Genomic DNA, 21549 nt, shown 5'->3' on the forward strand with positions numbered 1-21549 from the left:
GCCCCATAGCCGGAGTTCTCTGGGCGGTTTACAAAAGTTAAAAACAGTGGATATTAAAAAGAATACAAAATTTAAAACCATCAAAAACATAAAAACAACAGTGTAGAAACAACGGTATCCATTTAAAAACCACAGTTCTGGGGGCCATTAAAAAACAAACAAACTTAGCGTTGTTAAATGCTGTTAAATGCCTGGGAGAAGAGAAAAGTCTTGACCTTGTGTCGAAAAGATAACAATGTTGGCACCAGGCGAGCCTCATTAGGGAGATCATTCCATAACTGGGGAGCCACCACTGAAAAGGCCCTCTCCCTTGTTGCCATCCTCCGAGCTTTCCTTGGAGTAGGCACTCGGAGGAGGACCTTAGATGTTGAACATAGTGTACAGGTAGGTTCATGTCAGGAGAGGGGTTCCATCAGGTATTGTGGTCCCAAGCCATGTAGGGCTTTATAGGACAGCTCTCCCAAAGATGCAGTCTGCAAAGGTGCAGGCAACTGAAGTCACAACTGTGCGAGTTGAGTGTGCTCTTACTGGAGCTGTTAAGAGATCTCATAGGGTAACAGTGTTAGTTACCCAAGTGGCAAAACATTGTGTCAACACCTGCAGTCCCTTCCGATGCCTTGAGAAACATATAGAAAGCCTATCAAACTTTCAAAAAGATTGTGTACTATCCTTATAAAAGGCTAAAGACTTTCTGACATTCAATGTGTGCAAGGTGGTCTCTAGCTCTGTTGTAGACGATAGAAAGGCAAAACTATATCCTGATTTAAGTGAAACTCAAAGACAACCTTAGGTTGTAGTAGGATGTAACAGGATGTAGTACTACTTTTTCTTTATGAACAACCAGGTAAGGCACATCATCTCGGAGAGCACAGAGTTTGCTTGCACAATGTGCCATGGTGATTGCTACTAATAAGGCCACTTTGAAAGAAAGCAGTCTCAACTCCACTCTTGGCAGGGTTGAAAGGATTTACAGCAAATTGCTTTTAGAAATGCTCCATATTGTACAGTTGGTCTTATTGAGGAGCCAGATTCTGTATCACCTTCAGAAATTTATTTGTGGTTGGGTGTGAAAAGAGAGTAAAACCATCAACTGGAGGATGAAATGCAGAATTTGCCAATAAACAAATGGGAAGTGATAACAGTTTATGTCCCTTTTCAAAGAGGGACAACAAAAATAATAAAACTTGAGGAACTGAGGCCAAACACGGTGGAAAATTTGCTTAGATTTGCAAACTTAGAAAAAAACCCATTTGCAATTGTAGGACCAGTGAGTAGCCAGTTTCCTAGAAGCATCTAGTATCCTCTGAATGGACATGTGAAACGGCTGCAAGGCATGACTTACACCTTCCATGCCATCATCCGAAACATCACGAGGTTCAAGTGTCTTGCCTGACCTTGTTGTTGGGTTAGACCTCGAGTTACACATAGAAGCGTCACAAAACACAGCTCTCTGGGCTGCCAAGGAGTGATCAAGATGCAGCTTGTCCGATCAATGTTGATCTTTGACAAGACCTGTGTTTTGAGTGGAAATGGGGGAAAGGCATAAAGTAGCCCTTGAGTTCATGGCATAAGTTCATGGCATAAAAGCATCCCCCAGCGACCTCTTCCCATTCAGCTGCAATACCAAGGTACTACTGCATTGTGTTTGGTAGCGAAGAGGTCTACTCACAGCATGCCCCAGCATTGAAAGATCGATTTTAAGACTGTTCTGTCCATCTCCCACTTGTGGGAGGTCCGTGTAGTTCTGCTGAGAAAGTCCGCTAAGGTGTTGTCGACCCTTGCCACATGTACTGGGACTAACCATATCTCTCTGTGAACACACCAATGCAGGATCCGCAGGGTGAGGGCCAAGAGTTTGGTCAACCGAATCCCACCTAATTTGTTCAAATAGGTGACTACAGTCATATTGTCTGAAGTAATCTGTATCGACCTGCCTGTTAGTTGCTGTTTGAATGCCTGAAGGGTTCTCCCACACTAGAGGCATTCAAGAGGCAGCTGGACAACCATCTATTAGGTATGCTTTAGGGTGGATTCCTGCATTGAGCAGGGGGTTGGACTCGATGGCCTTATAGGCCCCTTCCAACTCTACTATTCTATGATTCTATGAATAGCCTGGAGCTCAAGAATATTTATTGGTCCTTCTGTTCGACTGCTCCCATCGACCACGTACTATCAGTTCCATGCAATGTGCACTCCAGTCCTGGAGAGATGCATCTGTGGTGACTGTTCTTGATGGTAGTGGCTCACAGAATGGAACACAAAGTGATTCTCTGACGTGTCGTGGTAATGAAACGTGAGTATGATGCATGTTCTTGGTGAGATCAAAGTTTCTCAGAAACCAATTCTGCAGAATTCTCATATGGCATTGTGCAAATTCTACCACTGCTGTTGTTGATGCCATGAGGCCCAATAATGCTGTACTGAAAATACAGTAGTTGTCTCTCAGTGGAGAAGGTTTTCTGCAATTGAGAGTATGCTGTGATGTTGGTCCTCTGGTAAGAAGGCATGAGTCCAATACTGCTCTGATGAACTGCATTACTGTTTGCGGAATCAGGATTGACTTTTCACGGTTGATCTACAGAAGATCTTAGAAGTTGCTTTCTCAATGATGCTACCAACAATCAATTGTCAAGGTATGGATATACCCCAATGCCATGAAGGTGGGCACCCACAACCATCATACATTTGGAAAAGATTCTCAGGACAGTCGCAAGTCCGAAGGAAATAACTCATTACTGGTATATAAAGTTCCAAATAAGAAAACGAAGGAACTTGCGATGAGATCTCTCAATTGCGATGTGGAAATATGCATTTTGGAGTTTGATGGATGTGAACCAGGTCCTTTTGTTAGCAGAGGAAGAATGGATGTGGGTGAAATAATCTGGAATTTCTTTGGAGTGAAAGCTCCATCCGAGGAGCGTTTTACTGCATGCTCGTTACTGGGCACTCACGGATTGCTCACATAACATTGTCTGCCTCTCTTGCATCTTCTGCCCCTTCTGGCCTTTGTTGTGCCACAACACCCCCCACCCCACCCCCAGAAAAAGTCCAGTTGCTGCTCTCTCCTACTGGACTGAATGGGCCTATTACTTCCTGTTTTCAGGAAGTGACGTCGGAGCGATGACAGAGAAGCAATAGGAGCCGTGCGTTTCAACCTAGATGTGATGGGGCTTTAAGATACTGAGAGACCTTAAATACAGAATCAGTCAAAGCCCCCTGTCTCTCTTTGGTACTGTGAAGTATCTGGAATAAAACACCTCCCATAATTGAGTCCAAGCCATTGGTTCTATGGCACCCTTGTGAAGGAGCATGACAACCTCCTGTTGTAAGTCTTGTGATGGGACAGTGACTTCTACAGTACGGAGGAGAAGAAGGGCATTGAATTCAGTTCTGTAGCCATTTGCAACTATGTGTAGGACCCATCTGTCCATTGTAATTTGTGTCCAATTTGGTAAGAAGTCTGAAAGAATATTGCTGAACAGTGGTTCTTGGAGAATCGGTGAAGGTGTGAGGCGGACAAAGGACCCATCACCCCTACAGAAGGAGCAGCTGGTCTTCAAAGATTGGTACTGCTTCCTTTGAGTGGATTGCTGTTGCTGTTGTCCCACTGGTTGTTGTTGCCGCTGTTGATTAGAGAAGTAATAATTGGATTGAGATCTATACCACTTTCATTGCTTGTGGTTGACTGAAACCCATTAGCCTTGCTGTCATCTGGGCTTTGTTTATAGTGTCTAAAGCCTCATCTGTTTTGGCATTAAAAAGACCAAGGCCATTGTACAATAAGTCTTCAATATGAAGACTTCAATAAATCTTCTTGAGAGAGGCCTGCAGACCTCAGGTCTGCATGGTGTCTAAGAGCAATGGCCCCAACCAAGGCCTTCGAGCCACAGTCCACCTGGATGTGTGGATCTGCAGTCTTGAAAGTTTTAGTGCTTCATACGTGGCAAATTCATTTTATCATCCAGCAAGTCCTCCTTTTTCTCCCCAAAAAGGATCTGATAGCCAGATAATTGCAGCCTGGTAATTGGAAACCTTAATCCCTAGAGTTGCAGAAGAGTAGATCTGTCTTCACAAGAGGTTAAGGTGGTGTCCCTCTTTATCAACCAGAGATGTATGTTGTCGATGGGATTTCCCTTGTGCAGCCTCAACAATAACTTAATTAGGTGCTGGGTGTTGGAATAAAATTTCAGCTTCAGCCTGTTGTATTTTATACTTGCCTTCCAATCTTTTAGATGTTGGGGGCTTGGAAAATGGAGTCTTTCAGGATTGTGTTGTAATCTCTAGTAACACTGGTAAAATTGGTATCAACACAGGGTGTGAGGTATCAATATCTACAGTGTCAAAAACTGGATCCTGTATGGTTGAAGGTGATTGTTGAGCTGCCATACCCAAGGCTTGGGCCATTTGAAAGATCTGGTCTGTAAATTCTCTGAGATACTCCAATGGTGCGATGGCATCATGAGATGTTAGCTCTGCATCAGGGGAGGAGATGGAAGGTTGAATCAAAGACAGGGAAGTAGTATTGGACTGGTAGTCCTTGCCTTCCGAAATCAGTGACTCATGAGGAAGTGGTTGACTATCCCCTGGGTGTTGAGGGTCATTACACAGCTGATGATTGCTAGACGGCTGCTGGGTGTCTGCAAAGTGATGCAAAGTATGACTCGATAGCAGTGTCCCTAGAGCCTCCGACATGGATGTGGGGAACATTCCCAATTACTGCACCGATTGTGGCCATTCCCATGGTGGTTTGGGGAAGGAATAGAAACAGAAGCACGTGCTACATCCGAAGAGCAGTGAGGCTGAACATTTGGATCCACTGAAGCTGGTGGTCTGGATACTGTTGCCGAAGGCTGTTAGCATTGATAAACCACTGATGGTTCTTGCCAGCGGTGATCATAATAGTGGTCTCCATAGCTGTAGGGACCATAGGGATCCAGCTCCCAGTATCTTGATTGGTAATATGAATGCTCCCAATCAGATCTCCTTTCCCAGTCTATAGGAGAGCGAGATCTCTCCCTAGGGCCGCTATGAAGGTAGAAATTAACCCCTCATGTAGGTCGAAGAGAACATAGAGTCGGGCAACCCTCGAGAACAATCTCGTTGAGGTGACCTATGACTTCGTCTAATCAAACGCGATGAGGCTGGTGGTGTGTTTTGAATCTTGCCCTCGGAAGTGAGTTGTCTATGATCTGGTCTCAGTACTGAACTTGATGTTGGTATTGCAGCTTGCAGTAATGGTGGTGGGTGAAGCAAATTTCTCAGTGCTGATGGTGGTGGCGAAAGAGATCTCCTTGGCATTGAAAGTGATTCACCTCGTTGAAGAGAGATCTCAGTTATTGGAGAGATCTCAATCACTGGCTGGCGCTGAGGGGGAGATCAGTGCCAAAGGACTCTGTGGAAGAGTTAGAGGAGTAGACCGGTGTGGCGGTAATGACAATTGTGGCCATTTGGGGTTCAAATCCAAAGTCTCAGTAGTCTTAAGAGACTTTTTCTCTTATTCCAGTACCGTGACTTTTGAAGGCCTGGATTTAGCCTTTTTGGTCAGCTTTTTAGGATCTGCCTGGTGTAGGTGGCTGATCTGGCTGACCAGTTGTTTCCGGTGAAGATCTGTCTAGGGATTTCTCTCTCATGTTGTTATCTCTGGAAGTGCCAAGTGGCTGATCTACAGCTTGCAGGGCTTTACAAGATAGCCTTCAGTCTGTCAGAGCGATGTCTTTGCATTTGCTTTGGAAAATCTTGGCAAAATCAACACAATTCTACAACACGGCCTTCTTTTAAACAAAGAAGACACAGGGAGTGGCTGTCAGATGGCATCAATTTACTCCTACACTTAGAACATTTTTGAAAGGAGGCCCTTTCATGATCCAAAGACTGTGAATGGAACAAAACAATAATCAAATAAAACGAAGAGGTAAAGTAAAACTAAGAAAATGAAAGAGAACTGAGGTGTTAGGCAGGAACCCGTTAGGACATGTACAGTACATGATGGGGGAAGGGTCTGCCTCAGCTTTAGAAGTTTCCTGAAATGAGGGTCTGCACAGGTGCAAAGCCTATGTGTGTGATGCACAGAGACCACGAAGAAGAACATTTTGTTGACAAAATACCTCCTCCTCCTCCAAAATTAACTTTCGCTGGATTGTGGCTGATATGTTCATATCTCATTGAACTTCAAAGAATCAAGGTCTCTCATGATTATCCTACAGTGAATTGTGTAAACAATTGAATTAGACAATAGTGAAGCACTTTGTACACTGAAACTTAAGACGGACAATACTGTAATATATTCCACCTATAATTAAAACAATGTAGGATAGATTATTTCCTGTTTACACAGGTTTAAGTTGCCCAGGTGTGTATTCTACACACCCATATCATATTAATCTACACCAAAGGTATCTCTAACCTATAGATTTTAACTGGTTTAATACTAATTCCTTAGTCCCAGAGTGCCCTGTGAACTATAGTTCTGTGAGGGGGGGCTTACAGATCTCTCACTACACTCATCAAACAAGATTTTGTGTAGAAAACCACAGTGCAAACTAATTTAAAATCAAAATGTTTCTGGTGTAGATGTATTGGGGAGAACAGCACTGGTATAACATCTTAAACCCTAGATACACATTAAACCTGCTTGCATATTTTCAAGACATACGAAACAAAGGTGGTTGTGTGTTACCTTTTCAAAAAATTTACTATGAACATTGATATCGATTATATAACTATAATTGTCATCCCAGTAATCTTCTGCATTTACGTCCAGTAGAGAAGGCCTTCCAACTATTATGTTCATCACTTCCAAATGAAACACCTGATAGGCTGTGGAATGAAACAGTGAAAATTATGAATATTTCCCTTTCAACTTTTTGAAGCATGATGACCCAAGACCCAACTTTGAGAATCCAATTAGGACTTTGAGCTTTTTGGTTTGTTTATTTATTTATTTATTTATTACATTTTTATACCGTCCAATAGCCGAAGCTCTCTGGGCGGTTCACAAAAATTAAAACCATCATAAAACAACCAACAGGTTAAAAACATGGTTTTTAACATGGTTGATTCCATGTCATTTTCTTTCATATACATCTGTACAGAAATACAACTCAAAACATTAAATCAGAATGAAAAATGTATAGGATAGGCTTAGGTTGCTTAGTTATTTTGCTTGGGGTATTGTTTCAAAGGTTCTCTGTGATTTTCTCTATAAACTTTCTCTATAAACTTTTATCAATAAACTTTATATCTACCTCTAGAGTTGTGTGTGCCCTTCCAGATAAACTTCAGTACTGAACAGCACCTTTAGCTGGGGCCTTTGCTACTGAATAACGTTTTTGCTTGGGGGCTTAGAGGAACGTCTGAGAGTCCCCTGGCTTAGGCTAATGTGGACATAAAGGGCTGGTGGTCTACTGACTATTTGTTGTCCCTGCCTACACTGCAGGGAGCTTGGGCAATCCCCTTTTCCCTTTCAGATAGATAAGATATTGGTGCTCAGGGCAGCTAGCAACAATAAAAGTCAAAATAAAGATAAAAGCATAATTAAAACAATCATAAAATAAATACATTAAAAAGGACAGGTTGCTTATCCATAATTGTGGTTCTTTGAGAAGTCGTCTGTGCATTCACATATATGGCCTCGGTGCCTGAATGGAGCCTTGATTCAGGAAACTTCCATAGGTGAGAATGTTGGGGTGGGAAGCCTCCCTCACTATCCTGTTACGCATGTCCCAGAGGGTTCTTGCCTATTCCCTCAGTTCTAGTGAGACCCCATTGTGGCCTCGGGACCAAGGGCAATAATCAACACTTTGATACCAATACTCCTGCAAGCATCAGCACCAAAGCAGGAACGGTGGGTACATTGTGTGAATGACCAGATGGCTGCTCAAAGAACCACAGTTACTAGTAAGCAACCTGTCCTTCTTCATGGTTTCACTGCATCACACATATGGGTGATTAGTGAGCGCAGTTACTGGAGGTGGGTCCGTGTCCTAACAGAGAACAAATGATAGCACAACCCTTCTGAAGTAACAGTCTATTCGGGACTATATGTACAACTGGTAGTGCTGGGTAAAGATGGTCAATCCTGACCATGTCACTGCTTGACGAATGTTTGGAATGGAGACTCCCTCTATCAAATGCCCCCAGCTGAATGAACGTGGATTGGTCTAGAATGATAGCCAAACCCAGCCCCCCCCCCCCCCCCACACACATAAAGTTGGACCTGGAAGCCCGTGTCAGTCAGCTGCTACTTTGTAAGACATTTTAGTTTGCTGGATTTGTTCCTGCACAAGGGTGTGCAGTTGTTCCAAGAAGTCATAGGCAGCCAGCACCACAGCAGAACCAAGGGAGGAGGGGAAGGTCCTGGGGGGATATCCATAATTGGCAAAGAAAGGGGTTTGGCACATGGAGAAATAGAGGCAAGAGGGCTACCCAGTCATGGTGCTGGTAGTTTACATAACAATGGAGGCATTGTTCTAAAGTAGCATTGGTGCATTCTGTCTGCCTGTCAGTTTGGGGGTGATGAGCAGAAGAAAATGTGAGTTCTATATTTAGTAACATTAGCAATTCCCACCAGAATCAGACAGTGAACTTGGTCCTTCCATCCAAGAGGAGCCCCTCGAACCAACCATGTAATCAGAAAACATGGGTTAGAAACAATTTAGCAGTTATTTTGGCTGAGCCCCAAGATGGGGGAGATGGTCTCTGAACCTTGGCATTTCTGTCTGATAAGCTCCTGAAAAGATTCATCCTTGACTCCTGAAGAGTCTTGAAGAATCTTCTCCTCTGTTTCCTGTTTTGGCTGGTATACTTCTAGTGCTGTTCCTTCTTCTTCAGATTCAGGCCCTGAAACCCCTTTCCCCACACTAGGGAGAACAGGTCTGTTCCTATTGACACTATGAAGTCTAAGGACCCCTGCACGAGCATTCCCATGGGGACTTTACTATGTGGGTGCTCTGCTCTCTTTTATGCACCAGCAAGGAATCCCGTATCTGTCCTTCTGATGTCAATGTGATCTGAATGGTATCGACCATTGGTATCAAGACATTCAGTCTTATCTGGATCAAAGGCGGTGGTGGGTCGGAAATCATCTGACAATCATTGGAACCAACAATGTGGGCAAAATTCTACCACATGGCCCTGTCCCAAACAAATAAACAAAGGGAGTATCTGTCTGAGGGTGGTAGCTTGGACACATTTCCTAAAAGATGCCTTAAGGGCCATATGCACTCAGGTGAAAAATGTGATTGTGAAGATTGCACCAAAGAAAAGGAAAACAAAGAGAAAATGTTAGGAAAGGTAGAAAAAACATGACAGAATAAGAAAGACAAAGATTGTCTGATGACAAGATGTTCCCGACAAGGCAACCACAATGGTGGTTGAAGAAGAACGGTGGGAATAGGTGGGAACCTGCTGGGACATGGATGGTGGGGGAGGATTCCTATCAAAATGTTCTCAGCTGTGGAAGTTTCCCAGATCAAGTCTCCATACAAGTGCAGAGTCCATATGTGTGACGCACAGAGACCACAAAGAACAACAATTGAAAACACAATAAAAGAATAAAAACAGCACCCTGCCACGAGAAGGACAACAGAGAATCTAGTCTCCTTTGGCAGGGAATTTCCAAGTCTGAGAGCAGCCACCAAGATGGCCCCCTTTCACATTCCCATGTACCTCTGACAGTGCTGGTAGTCAGAGAAGGGCCTCCCTTGCAGATTTTTAAACCTGGGCAGGCTTGCATGGGAGAAGTTGGTCCTTCAAGTGGCCTAGACCCAAGCCGTAAAGTATATATGTGTATAAATACACACACACATTTTGTTGGATGCCTTTTCATTAAATTTATTATTAGCTAGACCAAGTATTTTCATTGAACTTACTGTAAATCACTCTTAAGTAAAATGAAGTTTCCATTCATATCTTTTCAAAGACCCTTATATCCATTTAACAGAAAGTATTTAGAGTGGAAAGACATGTACACACACACACACACACACACACAGAGAGAGAGAGAGAGAGAGAGAGAGAGAGAGAGGATTCTAAAAGCCTTACCTACATTAACTGGAGTTACTCTGAAAGTATATTGAAGTTTTGACCCAAGATCTAAGTATTCAATTGCATTAAGTGGTAGGTCATCAAACTGTTGAATGGTATATCTACACGTGTCAACAGTAATTTTCCATTTTCTTCCATTCCTGGTGCCAAAGTCATACAAAAACCATTGCCCAGGTGGAATATGTGCATTTAAATGTACTCGATTAGGCATAGTGGCATGTCCCAAAGCATTGAGGCCATTTACAAACTCAGTAATAAAGAAACTGCTAGAGCCTGGAATCACCACTGTTTTCTCAACATCTGATGCTGCAAATACATCTGTACCTGGAAAACCACAAAAAAATACGTCAAAACATCACTGAATGGGTAAAAAAAGAAAAGTATTTTCCTGTGTTGACATTGATATGGATGTACCTAATATACATGCATACAAAAACTGATCTGAAGCCAGATTCATTTGGGGCCCAGACCCATTAGAATGATAGAGCATCTTAGATTTAACAACTTGCTTGTTATATGACAGACCTGCACAATTTGTGTGGCCTTAAGCCAAATGTAATTCACCAACCATATATAGTATTTATTTATTTTATTACATTTTTATACCGCCCAATAGCCAAAGCTCTCTGAGCAGTTCACAAAAATTAAAATCATGAAGAGCATAAAAACAACCAACAATCTAAAAACACAAATACAAAATACAATATAAAAAGCACAACCAGGTAACCCAACATGTCTCAATAAACCTCCCATTTTGCCTGAGATAGCAGAAATAAGGGGATAATTCCAAGCTAGGACTGAAATTAAATGATCCCTGTATATGACACCCACATTCATAGGCTGCAAATTTGGAGGACGTTTCTCTTATCTTGATGGGCATACTTACCCTACTACCACTTTTTTGTCCCAGTGACCCCAATGCAGCATTGTTCCAGGTGTGTGTGTGCGGGGGGGGGGGGGATATGGCAACTCCCACTAATGGGCACCCCAAAGCCCTAGAACAACAACTGAGTCATTTTGAGGTTGAGAGAATGGTGGCTGAGTCCCAAGAGCAGAGTTGTGTTGCTGCTGCTGGCATGTTCGCCACAGGAAACAGCAAAATAAAGCAGAAAAAAGGAAGTTGGTGCCTTTGCATCATCTGCTAATGATATCCCACACATGTGGCAAAATTTCATCCCCCCAAACAGAAAATCCATTCCCCAATTGAGGGGGGGGGGGCTGAATTTGATCCTATGAGGGTCACTCAAATTTTAGCCGTAGGTAATCCTTGTACTATTTTCATGTACTTCTGAGGCTTGCAGGAAACATTTGGATTGGTGGTTCACAATTTGTGCAGGACTAGGACAGTCCACCAAACACTGAATTAGAGTTACCACCCAAGAATCCTAAACTGTGTTTACCAAAGGTTGATGAGAGTATATGCCCAGATATATATTTTTATAATATAATTTCAATAGACAAAACAAACATTGAAAAGATTAACATGTGGGCTAGATGATAGTACCATCAAGTGGATTCACAGTGCTCATCAATGGGTCCTCATCAAACTGGAGGTTTTATGTTGGGTGCCTCAAGACCCATTACTTCAATGGTATGGAGGGAATTCTTATCACATTTTCAGTTGAATTTGTAAGCACCTTGACTATTCCCTTAAACTGAAGGCATTTTGATCCTAGAATTGTATTAAAGTATCGGGGATAGCTCAGACGGTGTGGTCAGTGAGTTATTATTATTATTATTATTATTATTATTATTATTATTATTATTATTTATATAGCACCATCAATGTACATGGTGCTGTACAGAGTAAAACAGTAAATAGTTAGAGCCAGACATCCTGAAGAGTGAGGTTGAATGGGCCTTAAGAAGCATTGCTAATAACAAGGCAGCAGGAGACGACGGTATCCCAGCTGAACTGTTTAAAATATTGCAAGATGATGCTGTAAAGGTGATGCATGCCATATGCCAGCAAATTTGGAAAACACAAGAATGGCCATCAGACTGGAAAAAATCAACTTATATCCCCATACCAAAAAAGGGAAACACTAAAGAATGTTCAAACTATCGGACAGTAGCACTTATTTCACATGCCAGCAAGGTAATGCTCAAGATCCTGCAAGGTAGACTCCAGCAATTCATGGAGCGAGAATTGCCAGATGTACAAGCTGGGTTTAGAAAAGGCAGAGGAACTAGAGACCAAATTGCCAATATCCGCTGGATAATGCAGAAAGCCAGGGAGTTCCAGAAAAACATCTATTTCTATTTTATTGACTATTCTAAAGCATTTGACTGTGTGGATCATAACAAACTGTGGCAAGTTCTTGGTGGTATGGGGATACCAAGTCATCTTGTCTGCCTCCTGAGGAATCTGTATAACGAACAAGTAGCAACGGTAAGAACAGACCACGGAACAACGGACTGGTTTAAGATTGGGAAAGGAGTACGGCAGGGCTGTATACTCTCACCTTACCTATTCAACTTGTATGCAGAACACATCATGCGACGTGCTGGGCTTGACGAATCCAAGGCTGGAGTTAAAATCGCAGGAAGAAACATTAACAATCTCAGATATGCAGATGACACCACTTTGATGGCTGAAAGCGAGGAGGAGCTGAGGAGCCTTATGACAAAGGTGAAAGAAGAAAGTGCAAAAGCTGGGATGCAGTTAAACCTCAAAAACACCAAAATTATGGCAACCAGCTTGATTGATAACTGGCAAATAGAGGGAGAAAACGTGGAGGCAGTGACAGACTTTGTATTTCTGGGCGCAAAGATTACTGCAGACGCTGACTGCAGCCAGGAAATCAGAAGACGATTACTTCTTGGGAGGAGAGCAATGACAAATCTTGATAAAATAGTTAAGAGCAGAGACACCACGCTGACAACAAAGGTCCGCATAGTTAAAGCAATGGTATTCCCCGTAGTAACCTATGGCTGTGAGAGCTGGACCATAAGGAAAGCTGAGCGAAGGAAGATAGATGCTTTTGAACTGTGGTGTTGGAGGAAAATTCTGAGAGTGCCTTGGACTGCAAGAAGATCAAACCAGTCCATACTCCAGGAAATAAAGCCAGACTGCTCACTTGAGGGAATGGTATTAAAGGCAAAACTGAAGTACTTTGGCCACATAATGAGAAGACAGGATACCCTGGAGAAGAGGCTGATGCTAGGGAAAGTGGAAGGCAAAAGGAAGAGGGGCCGACCAAAGATGGATGGATGATATTCTGGAGGTGACAGACTTGACCTTGGGTGAGCTAGGGGTGACGACAGCCGACAGAAAGCTCTGGCGTGGGCTGGTCCATGAAGTCACGAGGAGTCGGAGACGACTGAACGAATAAACAACAACATATAATCAGATCAACCTTTTGTGTAGAGTTCAGGTCAACTCTATGACATTAATCCTACTCAGAATGCAGAAGTGCCTTTTTTTCTAAAAGTGATCTTGTACATCAAGACTGTAATTGTTCAAAAACAGTGCCCTCAACGTGCTGGCCGTCATATACAACTGGGACTTAGTGGTTACAATTGAGGGTGGAGTAGAAGAAAGGATACAGATGTATAACCATCCACATCTTCCATTGTTAAAATATACAAATTAACAAAGGTGTAATATCAAATTGAATGGAAAAGTATACATTTGTGTTTCAATTGTTAGTTTTGAACTTACCATATTAAAGGTAATTTTAGGGCATGTAAACAGAGTAGAAGGTCACAACAAAATAGGGTGGCAAAATCAAAGTAGAATTTAGTATAGCCATGGATAATTCAATTCCTCTAAAATATGCCTAATCTCCAAAGTGTGTACCTTTTTGGAACTTTATTGAATGAGAGAATAAAAAACTGCTGCATATAGAGTATGGGTTTGGATATAGAAAACCATACAGGAAGCTGAAATTTTCTACTCATAATGTCTATTGTCTGTCATTATACAAGTTTACTTCAGTTGGAGGTATAATGTATTAAGACAGATTATTTTATGGCTTCTAGGAACTGGCTGGAGGTGGTGATATACCTCTTCAAGAAACTGAGACATTTCCTGGAAACTAGCAAACTTAAATTTTGCTACTGATAGAATTAATTAGGATTGTTATGAGATACTTCTTTCAGTTTTTGAACTGATTTAATCTAAAGGTGATTTTCTCAAAACACGATCTGTACACTTCTTGCTCAACAGTAGCTAGCTAATCAAGATAATAATAATAATAATAATAATAATAATAATAATAATAATAATTAAAAAAAAATATTTATTTTTTACCCGCCTCTCCCTCTGGATCGAGGCAGGGTACAACACAAATACAAAACACCATAAAAAAATATAATTGATTAAAAACATATAAAACTGATACATTATTAAAAGCAGCACATTATTAAAAGGCATCTTAAAATTCAACTGGATAGGCCTGCCAGAAGACATCAGTCTTTATGGCATTCTTAAATTCCACAAGATTGAAGTTGACAAATCTCTCCTGGCAGGCCATTCTACAGTCTGGGAGCGGCAGAAGAGAAGGTCCTCTGGATAATGGTTGTCAGCCTAGTTTTTGCTGACTGGAGTAAATTCTTCTCAGAGGACCTGAGTGTGCAGGGCAGATTGTACAGGAGAAGGCGATCCCGCAGGTAACTTGGACCCAAACCATGTAGGGGTTTAAAGGTGATAACCAACACTTTATACTTCGCCCGGAAACTAATTGGCAGCCAGTGTAGTGATTTTAAAGCTGGTGTACTCACCCCTAGATGTAAAGGTGACCAACCTGGCTGCCATATTTTGCACTAGTTGAAGTTTCCAGACAAAGCACAAAGGTAGCCATATGTACAGTGCATTGCATAAGTTAAGACTCGAAGATACCAGCACGTGCACTACCATCTTTAGGTCTTCCAACTCTAGGAAAGGGTGCAGCTGGCATATAAGCACTCCTGGCTGTTGCATGTATCTGAAATGTCATTTGGAGCGATGGCTCCAGGAGTACCCCCAAGCTGCAAACACAGTCTTTTAGGGGGAGTGTAACCCCATCCAGAACTGGTTGACACACCTCCAAACCCAGGTTGGTGGCTTTGACAGTAAGCACCTCCATCTTGTCTAGATTCAGCTTCAGTTTGTTTTTTCTCATCCAGCCCATTACTGCCTCCAAGGATTTATTCAGAGGAGAATACTATCCTTAGCTGATGCTGTTGTTGAAGGCATAGAGAAATATATTTGGGTGTCATCAGCATACTGATAGCACCCCACTCCATGCTTCTGGATGATCTCTCCCAGCGGTTTCATGTAGATGTTAAACAGCATTGGAGATAGGATGGCGCCTTGTGGTATGCCATACAATAGCTCCTTCTTTGAGGAGCAGCTATCTACAAGCATCACCATCTGGAACCTGCCCAAGAGATAGGACCGGAACCACTGAAGCACAATGCCCCCAATTCCCAATCCCCTCAGCTGTTCCATAAGGATACCATGGTTGATGGTATCGAAAGTTGCTCCGAGATCCAGAAGTACCAACAGGGACACACTCCCCCTGTCAATACTCAGGCGTAGATCATCCACTAAAGCGGCCATAACGGTCTCAACTCCGCATACTCTAATCATTGTTCTCTGAATTTACTGGTACCTCATGCATATAATTTTAATGTGTAACCTTAAACCTCACTCATGAATTCCAAGTCAATATATACATAGTGTTAGAAGCATGGGGTGGAAAGTATGCATTAACATCCTCTGCAATACACTCTAGTGAATAAAGCTGAGAAAATCTTTAAAGCTCCATCACACTTGCACGTTTGCCCTCGTTTACCCTCGAATTATCCACCCTCGTTTCCATAGTGTATGAAAGCTTGTGGACTTACACCTGTACACTTGTATGTTCCAAGCGCCTTTACACCTTTTTTGTACTGCACGCTACACGTTGCTGTTATCACGCTGAGGTTTACTCTCACCTTGTTGTTTTCGCCATCGCCTCCACCCATTGACCACCTTTGTACCTCCCCCTTACAGTTTATTGGTTGTTGGAAGTTTTTGCATTGCTTTTTCATTAGGAGTAGCTTCTCTTGTTACTGAATAGTTCTGGAAAAGAACTCTTTCTCCCCTAAGTACTGGCAACGTATATTCGCAAGGCTTGGCTAACCGTGTTTCCGCCTGGAGGCTTAGGCACATTGCATACATAGCTTTTAATAAAACTATTTCTGAAATCTCCAGCAGCGGTGTATCTCCCAGGACAGGGCAGGTACCTCTTACAGCTGGTGTGAAACATTTCCAAACGAAGCAATACTTTTTGCTCCACAGTGACTGCTTATATCCCACATGCAATGTTTACCCATACATTAACTCATTAATCAACTACAACTACTATTAGCTGCCCTGAGTTGCAGAGCACTTATTTCTAGTTTGCTGTTTCCAGAGCTTCAGCTATGGGGTGGTATAGTAATTCAATAAATAAATAAATAAATACTTTAAAAAGAAAGCTTCTGAGTGACCACACTATTAAAAATCAGTTCTATATGTGTTTACTCAGAAGTAAAACTCTATGTTCAATGGGGTTTACTCAAAGGTAAGCCTGCATGTGATTTTAGCAGTTGAAATCAATGGGATTTACTTTTGAGTAAGGGAACCAGCAGATCTGTAGTTTATGAACTTGAAGATGTACAGCTTTGCATGATCAAAGCAATGGAAGATCAATCCTACAATCTTTTACACTGGTGGACTATGAGGAAAAGGGTTTAAGGGGAGAATTTAAAAAATCAAGGAATGATCCAATCTGATTCAAATTGGGCAATCTGAAAGCCCTCCTTAAGAGCTATCACTGGGCCAATTTTGATCTCTTTATCTTTAAAAATGAGGTGTGTGGGCACGCTTATTCACAGTTGCATCCTGTTCAATTCAATGGGCTTAAACCCCCCTCTGCCTTTGGATGCTGAGCTGAGGGAAAGCGGGAAGGAAGGGACGGCTTGCTTTGCAGGAGGGGGACCTTGACAAGATCCTGTGCGCACTTACTTGGGAATAAGCCACATCAGAGCCTTGGATTGAGGGAGACTTGCAGCCCCCCTTTTATTGACAAGGAGAGAGGGAAAGGAGAGGGGAGAGAAGCTACAGAGCCAGCTCAGTCCAGCTTAACACCTTGGTGGGGAAACTAGCCCAGACAGCATGCCAAGTAACCTCTCCCAACCTCCTAGGGAATGAAGGTGAGGAACACCCTCCCTCATTCCCCCCTCTATAATGTTACCAATGCATCCCCCTCTTGCTTCCCCACCTCCCAAAGCAAGTCATGAAGCAAAGGTGGAGGAATAAAAGTACAATAGACCGTTTTTTCATTCAACCCAGCAGCCAGGAAGCAGGAGGAGGAAAGGATTTGAATTGGAATTATAAAACACCTGCTGGAGAAAAGGCATGCCCCTCTCTTCCGAGATCAATACCGCCCCTTGAACACACTTTCATCAGCAATACCGCCCCTTGAAAACATGCTCACAAAACATCGGATTGAAAACAATGGATGAAAATACATGTTGAAGTCTGAGTGGTGAGCTTTCACATTACTGGAAGAACCAGACTTTCCATGCACCAAAAAACATCACCCGGGGGGGGGGGGGGAGGAGAGAACTGCAATCACAGCAGGTCATGGTCAACATCATCTGAGTCCTCTTCATACAATGCACTGCGACAGCAGACTATAACACTGGTGTGATGGAGCTTTTACCTGTACTATCCAAAATATCTAAGTATGTATGCCTGTCTTATATTTTTCCATAATGAGTGAATCTGGGGCTGAATTAGTAGCTGAATTAGCACAATGAGTGAATCTGGGGCTGAATTAGTGCCAGATAGTAAGGGTATTTATTGCTCTTTTCAACAGCCACTTGGATTGAGGAGTGAATAGGGTTTGAAGTTTAGAATAAGATTGGTTAGAATGAAGGTTAGAAGAAAAGAAATGGGACCTGCAACAAAACATTGCAGTACAGAGTGCTTCCATTCAGGATTCTAGCCAGTCACTCAGCCAGCTTTACCCTTTTCCAGAATACTCCATTCCATTTCCTCTCTCCCTTGGTTTTCTGTTTCCCCATCCCACCAGTCAGCATTCCATGCCAAGTGCATATGCTGAATCCTAACTGAGCCAAGTAGGGCTTTCCTCCTAAAGATTGTACTTCTGAAAATTTTAGGGTTTCCAAAGGCCTTCTGACACCCCTCTCTTGCATGTGGATGGTGCCATTTTGTCTACATAAGGATTTCTAGTTAGAGAATTAATTTGGTATTAGTATATATGAATGTGGTTAGAATAAGATTATGAAAGAAGTTATGTGTGAGCTGCAGAAAATAATGGCATATATAAAAAGACAAGACATTGACAGAAAGTATGTGTTTACATGCAGTACTAAACTGTCCAGCTTACTCTGAATAGAGAGAGGGAAGTTAGTAGACCAATTAGGAGAGATTGACTCAGGCGGGAGCAATATCATGCTGCCCTAGAAGGATAGCATCCCCATATATTTCCCTACTTTCTATCTATCTCTATTAACTCAGGTCTTATCTCACCATGTTTCAGTACTTAACTAATGTGTTAATTTTGTGATATACCTGATTGTCATGATCTGTGAGAATTCATATTATATTGCCATATTGATCTGAGTAACATTTAATTAGGTTTTTTTTTGTTATAAATTTCCTATATATTTGACCACTATATTCTTCATCAATTGCATCAAGATCCTGATGCCATAGTTAGAGCAACAGAAGTATGAAAGGCAATTCCGGATGCACATGTCTAGACGGCCAAGCGGTGCTAAAGCAAATAATGCTATAGGTTGAGGAAACATTACAGGGGTGGGTGCAGCAGGAAGCACACAGCAGAAACCAGTGCCCAGCAAATATCCATTTTTGGAGCCAAACGATTCAAATTAGCTCTTAGCATAGCAAATTTAAATGTTGTTTCTTTTTAAGCTGGCTTAGAGCAGCAGTTTCTGCAGCTGAAACTCTCCCCATGGCCTGAGTTCGATCCCAGCGGAAGCTGGTTCTCAGGCAGCTGGCTCGGGTCGACTCAGCCTTCCATCCTCCCGAGGTCGGTAAAATGAGTACCCAGTTAGCTGGGGGAAAGGTAATAACGGCTGAGGAAGGCAACGGCAAACCACCCCGCTATAAGGCCTGCCAAGAAAACGTCAGCGAAAGCTGGCGTCCCTCCAAGAGTCAGTAATGACTCAGTGCTTGCACGAGAGGTTCCTTTCCTTTTCCTAGCCACAACACTCCTCCCACACGTTCAACATTGATTTGACCAGGAAAGCAATAGGATGTGAGAAGTAATGTCAGCAGAAGAATAATTGGGTCACTGTGAGCTAACCCAAGTTGCTCCTGTAAGAATTTAAACTTTTGATTCCCGGCAGCTTAATATCATTAATCGATGTGGAGCGAGAGAGAAATAGAGCTTGGCCAGAAAAATATCACACAGTTACTTTCCCAATGTTTTTTGACTGATGAAGCACTGAAACGACCAACATATTTCGGAGTTGTCGCTTTACGTCATGCATTGAGCATTCTCTCTAGTGACTTTGCCCGTTTTCTTTGTGAAATAATTGGGAGAATAACATTGCACACACTGTGTAGTTATTGATTATTGTTATTTCTCAATAATTATTTCTCAATAATTAATTGTGTGGATATATATACACTAGTGTTATTACCTTTCATATAGCACCATCACAGTGTCTCAGCCCATTTTGGAAGAATTAACTGGAACCAATGCTGCATTCTGTATTTTGTATTATGTATATTATACATTGAATTGTGTAGCCCATTGGGTATGCTATTTATATGTGTGACATAAGCATCTAGCAATATTAGTATGAACATTCAGCATTACTTATGTTTAGCATCATATATATAAACAATTATAACAACTCTGCAATTCACTTTTCATGGTCCTTGTTTGTTTGGAGTATTTACCTTGTTGATGGTTCCTTCTACTTTAATTCTTACAACACTGTAGACATACCTGCAGTTGTAAGTTGAAGCCTATATTCAATAGTGCCAGCTGCTGGAGCCAAAATGGTTAAAGTATTTGATATAGAAGGGCTGTTAGCCTTTGATTCAGCCGGAAACCGATCCAAAATATCTACAAGGATACATGATACAAATTGTGGAGGAATCTTTTGACTTAAAACCTTCGTGATTGTACCTGATCCACCAGGCCTAAATGAACAAACAAACAAACATGCATTTATTACGACCTTGATGTAAAATTACACTTTAAATAAATTTAAATGTAGCATGATCATAGCTTACCACAAGTGTCACTCTTGACACTTACCTATGTGACAAACCTACAAATCCTAGTATGTGTAAGGATTTTGTGCTTCCCCCTTGCCCCACCTGGCTGATTACATCAAGCAGGAAGAAGATGACTATACAGAAGATGATAAACGCTTAAAATGGAGACCCTGAGAAAATGGAGGCCTTGAGTGACTTGCTGTGACATCACCACAGGGAGGTCTTGCTGGAGCCCTCTCAGTGAGGGCTTCTTTCCTTCATTCTTCACTTCATGGCAGCTTCAACAATAGAGAAATGTAGCTTTCAGAGGGGAATGAGTAGTAAATATGGACATTAGGTGCCCTAGAGAGCTAAGCTTCCTATTAAACAAGAGAGCCTTGCTGAGAGGACTCCCGTAAAACCTCCCGGTTTCCTTCCCACTTACCTGATGGCAGTGGCAAGGGGACATCTCTGGTGGTGGGGAGTAATGGTACTTGAGCAAATGTCTTATGAGCCTCTCCTGTGCTTTACAACCATTATCATATTTTTTCCTAACGAGAAAAATCTGATAATATTTAGAAATAGAATGAGTCCCATGTAATTGTGCAATTCCGTTATACTACATCGGCGCCTAGTGCCTGCATAATGAAACATATAGAAAGGCAGAGAAAGAAAATTCCCCCCAAAAAACCACATGTAAAGGAGCCCATCTTAATCCCATAAAGAATCCGGAAGCAGTAGCCTTGGTAAATGTGCGGAATAAAATCCTCTTGTATAAATGCTCATACTTTATGGGTTCTTTCCCCTAAAGTGGCATTTTTAAAAATTCACAGCACATTTTAACCTATGAAAGATATTCTTTTTAACTATCTGGAACAATGTAGTATTCCTTAACAGGTTCTTCTTAAAACATTTGCTGTTGCTGATATTTACCCATATACTAATGCTTTCCCTACATGCAGATGACTGAATGTTGCATCAGCTACTCCTGGGGCCAATGACACATGGTTTAAAAGGATCATTTGGTCTTCAGTGATGTACTGTGCAGCCAAAGCACCATTAAAACCTAAGTCATCCTCCTAGAACAAAGTAAGAAAATAAATTAACAGAATTCTTCATATGCTTCTTCATAGACACAAATCTTGCTACACTAGCTTATGAAGTAATCTGAAGGTATCAACATATCAAGATTATTTAAAATAAGTATTGTTTAATAATTATTACTAATTTTTAATAGTAGCTATTAATAATTTTGTATGTTTTATGATTATTTTAGGCATTTTTATACTTCC

General features: G+C 41.8%; 1 protein-coding gene across 1 annotated transcript in view; it reads right to left on the reverse strand.

Moving 5' to 3' along the window:
* Positions 1-21549, reverse strand: part of CATSPERB (cation channel sperm associated auxiliary subunit beta) — a 79875-nt gene that overhangs the window by 19694 nt on the left and 38632 nt on the right. Inside the window, exons 16-19 of the mRNA XM_063147633.1 lie at positions 21191-21336; positions 20004-20200; positions 10042-10368; positions 6677-6816 (exon numbers count right to left, since the gene is read on the reverse strand). Of these exons, the coding sequence (XP_063003703.1) occupies positions 6677-6816; positions 10042-10368; positions 20004-20200; positions 21191-21336 (810 nt within the window). The remainder of the gene's footprint in view (positions 1-6676; positions 6817-10041; positions 10369-20003; positions 20201-21190; positions 21337-21549) is intronic.

The sequence above is a fragment of the Elgaria multicarinata genome, chromosome 2 (genome assembly GCF_023053635.1).
Source record: "Elgaria multicarinata webbii isolate HBS135686 ecotype San Diego chromosome 2, rElgMul1.1.pri, whole genome shotgun sequence".
NCBI classification, from domain to species: domain Eukaryota; kingdom Metazoa; phylum Chordata; class Lepidosauria; order Squamata; family Anguidae; genus Elgaria; species Elgaria multicarinata.